Source organism: Oncorhynchus clarkii, chromosome 7 (assembly GCF_045791955.1).
Source record: "Oncorhynchus clarkii lewisi isolate Uvic-CL-2024 chromosome 7, UVic_Ocla_1.0, whole genome shotgun sequence".
Classification (NCBI taxonomy): Eukaryota; Metazoa; Chordata; class Actinopteri; order Salmoniformes; family Salmonidae; genus Oncorhynchus; species Oncorhynchus clarkii.
In genome coordinates this window covers 41,428,486-41,437,477 of record NC_092153.1, presented here as the reverse complement: position 1 = coordinate 41,437,477, position 8,992 = coordinate 41,428,486, and the positions used below count along the sequence as shown (strand labels likewise).

Genomic DNA, 8,992 nt, shown 5'->3' with positions numbered 1-8,992 from the left:
AAGTATTCAGACCCCTTGACTTTCTCCTCATTTTGTTACGTTACACTTATTCCTAAATGTTTTACATTTTGTTTTCTTATCAATCTACACACAATATCCCCATAATGGGTATTTATAAAAAATTGCAAACTTTATCACATTTACATAAGTAGTCAGACCCTTTACTCAGTACTTTGTTGAAGCACCTTTGCCAGCGATTACAGCCTCGAGTCTTCTTGGGTATGACACTACAATCTTGGCAGCGAATCATGTTTTTCATGGTCTGAGTGTCTTCAGGTGACTTTTGTCAAACTCCAAGCGGGCTGTCATGTGCCTTTTACTGAGAAGTGGCTTCCGTCTGGCCACTACCATGAAGGCCTGATTGATAGAGTACCGCAGAGATGGTTGTCCTTCTGGAAGGTTCTCCCATCTCCACAGAGGAACTCTGGAGATCTGTCAGAGTGATCATCGGGTTCTTGGTCACCTCCCTGACCAAGGCCCTTCTCCCCAGATTGCTCAGTTTGTCTGGGCGGCCAGCTCTAGGAAGAGTCTTGGTGGTTCCAAACTTCTTCCATTTAAGACTGATGGAAGCCACTGTGTTCTTGGGGACCTTCAATGCTGCAGACATTATTTTGGTACCCATCCCCAGATCTGTGCCTTGACACAATCCGGTCTTGGAGCTCTACAGCCAATTCCTTGGACCTCATGGCTTGGTTCTTGCTCTGACGTGCACTGTCAACTGTGGAACCTTATATAGAAGGGTAACATTTTGTAGGAACCTGTTTTCGCATTGTCATTATGGTGTATTGTGTTTAGACTGAGGGACATTTTCTTTTACATTTAATCCACTTTAGAATAAGGCTGTAACGTAACAAAATGTGGAAAAAAGAGAAGGGGTGTTCTCGACATGCCAAAGAATAGATATTCATTTCTTCAATCAAGATCAAAAGTTACCTGAAGCGTGATTAGCCCCCTCTAGATGAACTATCTTGCTGTAATGCTAAAGCTGTAGTCTGTCATTATTTGTTTGCTGTAGAGACAGAATATTACCTGAGGCATTGCTGCTGGAGTTGGCTTGTGGTCAGAATGCCAAATGCTCTGTTTATTTATTCCTTAGTCTACCCTTGACAGAGTACATCATGTAATATTCCGGGTGGCTGATAAATCTAGGCCTGTCTTGGCATTGGCAAGTTGTGACCAATTGGAATGTTCTCTTTAAAAAAAAAAGAAGTTTAGATAGATACTGTAATCAAGGCGTATCAAAAGTTATATGTGGACTGTCAGAGGACCATGGCTGGCTTGCTAGCTCCTGTGATTTGAGTCTATTTTGAGTGTTGCACACTTGTCAGTAAATTTGACATGTGAGTCATCTCATGCCTACAGCCCTCGACTCGTTCCTCTGCGTGGGTGATACCTTGTGAAAGGCTTGTTCTGGGACAGGCAATTGAGCCTTGACACTTTTCAGTCAGCCTCATGAACAACAATGACCTGTGTGCAAATGAGTCCTGAGTCACCTATCAGTATGCAAACTGCTGAAGAGTCACTGTGAATTTTCTACTTGAAAGTTATGAGCACTGCATACAAATTGCATCAGATTTATTCTGACAGTGGAATCGCTATCTTTGTTCCAGGAGATGTATTGTTTCAGTGCAGCTTGACCAGGAAATGACCTCATCAGAAAATCAGAGTGGCCAGGACACCGTGACCTTGAGACGTCTGAGACTGGTGCTAAAACAGCAACACAAGTTAGACATCAATATGACCAGAGGTCAGAGTTAATAATAGATTTGAGTACTAGATTAAAAGCTTTAAAGTAACACAGAAATGTTTACCATCTGCCATTAAATTACACAATATTAACCACCTGTCCTCCAAATACCAATTGTACTTTGCTGTATGTATTTGTCATGTTCCAAATGCTAATTGTGAGCTTTGTTTTCAGGTTTCTACAGCATGCAGTCTAAACTGCATTTTATCTGGGATGGAGTGCATTCATCTGACACGAACCCTCAAGACATTTATTTAGAGGTGTAAACTTTGGTGCTGATGTTGGACATGCGGGGGATTCTCTAGCCTCTTCCTCAATCCTACCTGTCTTTTTCATTACTGCTGCTGCCAGTCATCAGAAATACGAAACTCGCTGTAGTCCACAGGGCTCATATTTATTATGCCACTACGTCAGTTTCTACTACACCCTTCCCTCTGTTTGATTTAAATATTGAGAATAGCAATATTATTGGTACCATTATTGTTAGATAACATTCTGGTCAGTCTTTCCCTGTCTTTTCAGATCTGTATCACACCATGGACAAAGTAAGTGTCGTTCACAGTGAAATAAAACGTATTTTACTGGCAAGTAAAGCAGGTTAGCTTACTGGATGCAATGCTGTGCATCTCCGTCACATTGATGCTGCGTTGCCATGAATACGCTTAGAGTCAGGTTTTGGCCTGCGTGCATCTGTGCTGAAATTAGTTTTGTCCAAGCCCCATCCGTCACACTCTCTCTCACGCGTTAATGGCCTTGAATTTTATTAGATTTTTGATTGATCAAGCCCACACACTAGACGAGCAAGCAGCGGCAACATTAAACCGCCCTGGTCGCGGGAGAATTGGAATGTCTTCAGGACTAGAACTTCTCTAATGAATTTGTATCACTAGAAAGGTGTGTGGAGCTATACGGTTGATAGACGAATGACGGATTAAATGTCGTGTGTGTGAATTTGATTTGAGAGGGTCTTTATTCAGTGGGCTGGTGCGACGTGTTTATCTTTCCCCTGGTGCCATGGGCGGTTTGGTTTATGGTTCCCTCGTGGGTCGGTGTTGTTGTTTATGGGTGCTCTGCAGCCCGTGTGTGTGGGGAGAGGAGCGCTGTGCCATGCCCCAGCTGTCAGAATGAAATATCATTGCACTCCTGATTGCTGTGTACAGGGCCTCAGCCGGATTCATAAAAATGCAATCCCATGCAGCTCTGTACCAGGCTGGCAGAGAGCACTAAATAAACTATGATACAGAGGAAAGCTGGCAGATTTAGAAAGTGCATGGACACACTACTAATGCTGCAGATATAAAGTACCACGCAAATTCAGCATAACCGTAAGACTGCAGTGTTTATCGCTTGTGAATTCAGACAGGAACCTATCCTAGTCCTAAAGGGGTGCAGTTTCTGCGGCGCTGTAAGCCTCATCGCTCTGTAACCTCCGTTGTTCCAAACCCTCTGCTGCTCCTAAACCCTGAGGAATATAGTAGTCTGTCTTCTCTATAGGAAAGTGTCAGCGAGCTCTGTGGGAGGGGCATGACTGCTGCTGCTCACACATCATAGCGCCCAGCCTTCTGTGTCCTAAAAAAAGCTTTCCCAGTCCTGACTTCCTGTTCAAAGAGAATGGCATTAAAGCCAACGAAGTTCGAGAGGGGATGAATAATGAATTCCAGCGGGCGTCACTCCGAGTTAGGCAGAGATGTCAGTGAGGAGCCATCTTCTCTGTGTCTGTTGTCGTTGCTCATGTCATGCAACAGCTGAGCCTGTACCAGAGACTCAGTTCATATCTGGCCCTATAGGATCTATTTTCCTCTGTCCATCTGCATGTGTGTTTGTGAGATAAGGGTACTTTTCAGTTACCTACACTATGTGGTGAACTGTTCACCTACTTGAACGTCTTAGATTGGCTGAATATTCACCTGAAGATGGTCGAAGCATGTGTATGCCTATGGCTAATTATTCACTTGACAAGCTAACGTCGAAGGCCAGATCTTTTTACCTGCCTTAGCTAGCCAACCGAGCGCTGACCTCCCACTGTTGGAGTGTCCTGCTCTAATGTTTCCTGATTTAAAAAAAAAAAAATATTCAAAAAAGAGGATGTGAGTTCTATGCCCAGGTCCCCTCAGTGTGTGTGAGAGGGCTCAGTGACAATGGGCTTCCCGGGAAAGTTTTGCTAACAGGGAAATAGCTTGTCGGAGGAGCTGGCGGACATCCCGCAAAAGGCTCAGGACCTGAACAGAACGGAGAAAGAGAGGTGGACTCACTGAGAGGAATATGGGTTCGGTGCCATAATTCAATTATTGTATAGGAATAATAGTGTCATCATTTGTCTGAGGGTGGCGGTTTCCATGCCAACACCTACATAAATAATGAGCACTACGCTTCAAGGTGCCTCAGGATCTGAGGTAATATTCTCTCAATTAAATTGGATATTCCCTTCATTTCAACAGGTGGACATTAATGTGTTTTCAGATGCGTATAAGCATTGGCACTCATCTCATTAAATGCAATTAGTCAAATGCAACAGCAGAGCAGTTTCTGTACACACTATATATAACAGTATAATACATTAATAATGGTTTCAAGTAAGCTACTTGCTCGTTTTCAGTTCATATTCAGTGTTTTCCGTTCTGCTTTTTGAAGGTGAAGCCTTAGGTGACAAATATAGAATTCATACTTGTATGCAACCTCTTTCTCCCTCATCCCGTTTTCCAGCACCAGGGAGAAATGAAGAGCTGGGGTTGCAGAAATCCGTTTCCCAGCGGCAGCTCCGGCTCTAAGATAGATAGAGGGGGTTTGCAATGGGAGGGAGGGAGAGAGATGTTATTGCTGAAGCACAGCAAATGAGGGCTATAGAGAGGGGAGGGTTGAGGAACGGAGGGAAGGCAAAGGGAGGGGAGAAAGGGGGCATGCTCAACAGATCAGAGAACAACAATCGTCTTTCCACCACCCATGCCCAGAATACAAGGCTCCTGCCTGCTGCCAACACACAGGGAGGAAGAGAGAGAGGGGAGGGAGGTGTGACTTTCACCTGCTGGAGAATCCAGCCTGTGTCTGCTCTGCTCTCTGCCTTCAGCTACAGAACCTGCTGTCAACCTTGCACAGACATAGAGCAAGATCACAGCACTACTGGAACAGCTGCACTCAGGGCTCTCTCTCTGCTGCTTCCTCCAACACTCCGGCACTCTCTCACTCTTAACACACACACTCACAGGCACACACACACGCAGGCACGTCCAGAACTCTACCACGCAAGAGCTCACACGCACACACACACACTCACGCAGGCACACCCCCTCTCTATCTGTGCAGTGAGAAGCTCTGCCCGTGTCGGTGTGAGCGGTGGACTGTTTCTCTCTCTGGCGGCAGCAGTACTAGCAGCAGGACTGGTCCAGTGGAGGGCAGTCAACTCGCTCTCTCCAGACTCCAGGACAACTCACGCTCTGGACTTTGGAAGCCCTCAACAAGCCTCTCTCCCTTTCTTTCTTTCTTTTTTTCTTTCTCTTTCTCTCCTCTTTTTGCTTCTCTTTCTCTCCCCTCTCTCTCCGCCTCGACGTGACGCAGTGTTTCTGACCTTCATCCCCCTCGTGTGCACAGCGTGGGCCAGTGGGACAGCCATGGAGGACACCCTCACCTGCAGCCCTGCCACCTTCTCCCAGGTGTTCGGACGTCAGGGACAGCTCATGCAGGCTAGTGAGTAACCAAACATACACCTTTGTTAAACATGTCAGTGTTTTATCCCCCATCGGCTGCCTGGAGATCACTCCCAGATCAGGTCGATAACAAGCCTGCTCTGTCTGTCAGTTTTAACGGATCTCCTGGCTGTCACTTCAGCTGGTGCTTGGAGAGACTGTTTCAGATAGAGATGAGGCTGAGATGGGATTACTGTTGCTCTAGTCTCTCTGGAGTAAATTGGTGTTTCTATGTACTGTAGGTTGATATGAAGGGTAAATGCAGTGGTCTGCACCCAGGGGCTTTAGGTTGCAGGATGTTTTGTTTTTGTGCCCATGTGGAACTGTGCAGTTTGTGTAGTAGTCGGGTACTCATGATTAATACCTCTGTTGCTGTGTTGAGTTGAAACAATGGCAGGGCTGAGTAAAACACTAGTACGGCTGATACATGTCAAGTGTTGGTACAGTATGTGGAGGAGGGGGTTCATTATATTGTAGCGGTGTCATCTCACAGCAGGGTTGTCACCCATGACACTCTTCACAGTACGGACACACACCACGTTTTTATTTTCACGAATGTAAAAAATACATGTATATTGCTCCCTAAAATTGGAGCCCGACTGATATGGGATTTTTGGGTCCGATTCCAATTTTAGGGAGGCGGAAGTCACCGATTACTGATGTATCTGCCGATATATCGTTTTTTTAGCGGAGGAATGGAAAAACAGACCTTTTTTACACTAATTGTTCCCCAAAGGATTAACAGATACTCTAAATTATGATTTCATGAGCTGAAATAAAAGACCCCAGAAATGTTCCATGCACTCAAAGCTTATTTCTCTCAAATTTTGGGCACAAATTTGTTTACATCCCTGTTAGTGAGCATTTCAACTTTGCCAATCTAATCAAATTGGCATGCTGATTGCAGGAATGTCAACCAGAGTTGTTGCCATGTTAATTTCTCTACCATAAGCTGCCTTAACTTGTTTTAGAGAATTCGGCAGTACGTCTAACCGGCTACACAACCGCAGACAACGTGTAACCTCACCAGCCCAGGACCTCCACATCTGTATTCTTCACCTGCGGGATTGTCTGAGACCAGCCACCCAGACAGCTGATGAAACTGTGGGTTTTCAAACTGAAGAATTTCTGCACAAACTGTCAGAAACCGTCTCAGGGAAGCTCATCATCTGCGTGCCCCCATTTCGCAAGGATCGGTACACAATTCCTGGAAGCTGAACACACAATTCCTGGAAGCTGGCCTACATACTTAGCAGTCATGTCACCTGTTGAGCATGCTTGGGATGCTCTGGATTGACGTGTACGACAGCGTGTTCCAGTTCCCACCAATATCCCGCATCTTTGCACAGCCATTGAAGAGGAATGGGACAACATTCCACAGGCCACAATAAAGAGCCTGATCAACTCTATGCGAAGGAGATGTGTCGTGCTGTATGAGGCAAATGGTGGTTTTCTGATTCACGCCCCTACTTTTTTTTTCTCAAAGGTACAGTATCTGTGATCAACATATGCATATCTGTATTCCCAGTCATGTGAAATCCGTAGATTAGGGCATAATTAATTTATTTCAATTGACTGATATGAACTAAATCTTTGAAATTGTTGCATGTTCCGTTTATATTCTTGTTCTGAATATTTACGGCAGTAAATACAACACTTTTTTAGTTTACCTTAGGTACAGTGGAGAAGTACAGTGCATTTGAAAGTATTCAGACCACTTCACTTTTTCAAAATTCTGTTATGTTACAGCATGGATGAAATACAATAAAATCAGTCTACACACAATACCCCATAATGACAAAGCAAAAACAGGTCTTTAGATTTTTTTTTGCAAACGTATTACAAATAAAAAACAGATCTTACATAAGCATTCAGACCCTTTGCTGTGAGACTCAATTGAGCTCAGGTGCATCCTGTTTCCATTGATCATCCTTGAAATATTTCTACAACTTGATTGGAGTCCACCTGTGGTAAATTCAAATCATTGGACATGATTTGGAAAGGCACACGCCTGTCTATATAAGGTCCCACAGTTGACAGTGCATGTCAGAGCAAAAACCAAGCCATGAGGTCAAAGGAATTGTCTGTTGAGCTCTGAGACAGAATTGTGTCGAGGCACAGATCTGGGGAACGGTACCAAAACATTTCTGCAGCATTGAAGGTCCCCAAGAACCCATTGGCCTCCATCATTCTTAAATGGACGAAGTTTAGGACCGTCAAGGCTCTTCCTAGAGCTGGCTGCCCGGCCAAACTGAGCAATCGGGGATTAGGGCCTTGGTCAGTGAGGTGACCAAGAACTCAATGGTCACTCTGACAGAGCGTGACCTCTAGAGGTCCTCTGTGGATATGGGAGAACATTCCAGAAGGACAACCATCTCTGCAGCACTCCACCAATCAGGCCTTTATGTCAGAGTGGCCAGATGGAAGCCACTTCTCAGTAAAAGGAACATCACAGCGTGCTTGGAGTATGGCAAAAGGCACCTAAAGGACTCTGACCATGAGAATCAAGATTCTCTGGTCTGATGAAACCAAGATAGAACTATTTGGCCTGAATGCCAAGCAATCATGTCTGGAGGAAACCAGGCACCGCTCATCACCTTGCCCTACGGTGAAGCATGGTGGTGGCAGGATGATGATGTGGCAATATTTTTTCAGCAGTAGGGACTAGGAGACTAGTCAGGATCGAGGGAAAGATACATGGAGCAATGTATAAAGAGATCCTTGATGAAAACCTGCTCCAGTGCGCTCAGGACCTCAGACTGGGGTGAATGTTCACCTTCCAACAGGACAATGACCCTTTGCACACAGCCAAGACAATGCAGGAGTGGCTTTGGGACAAGTCTCTGAATGTCCTTGAGTGGCCCACCCAGAGCCTGGACTTGAACCTGATCGAACATCTCTGGAGAGACCTGGAAATAGCTGTGTAACGATGCTCCCCATCCAACCTGACAGAGCTCGAGGGGATCTGCAGAGAAGAATGGGAGAAACTCCCCAAATACAGGTGTGCCAAGCTTGTAGCGTCACACCCAAGAAGACTTGAGGCTGTAATCACTGCCAAAGGTGCTTCAACAAAGTACTGCGTAAAAGGTTTGAATACTAAATGTGATATTTCAGTTTTTTATTTTTTGCAAACATTTCTAAAAACCTGTTTTTTCTTTGTCATTATGGGGTGTTGTGTGTAGATTGAGGGAAAAACGATGTAATTTTTGGGTGGATAAGGCTGTAACGTAACAAAATGTGGGAAAAATGAAGCGGTCTGAATACTTCCCGAAGGCACTGCATGTTATTCATTACAAAATTCAGGCAAATGCTTGCCACACTGATTTTAGTCACACATTTTAATTTAGCTAGCTAGCTAACGTTAGCTACTTATCTCATCATGAATGCAAGTGCATGGCCTGAATGATAGATCTGCACCACCTGTCTTGCTTTTTGCAGATGGCATATTTTGGGTAAACTAACTGAATAAGCCCACTAGCTAACATAATAAGCCCAGGCAGTAACAATTTTTTGTATCAATGGCGAGTGTTCACTTTGGCACCAATCAATCTAGTGTTAGCACATA

The 8,992-nt window shown here is 44.7% G+C and overlaps 1 protein-coding gene across 1 annotated transcript in view; it reads left to right on the top strand.

The window, feature by feature from the left end:
* Positions 1-4,699: 4,699 nt before the first annotated feature.
* The window catches only part of LOC139413312 (kazrin-like), a 157,260-nt gene continuing 152,967 nt past the window's right edge, over positions 4,700-8,992 (top strand). The window contains exon 1 of the mRNA XM_071160527.1: positions 4,700-5,428. Within this exon, the coding sequence (XP_071016628.1) occupies positions 5,353-5,428 (76 nt within the window). The 5' untranslated portion in view covers positions 4,700-5,352. The remainder of the gene's footprint in view (positions 5,429-8,992) is intronic.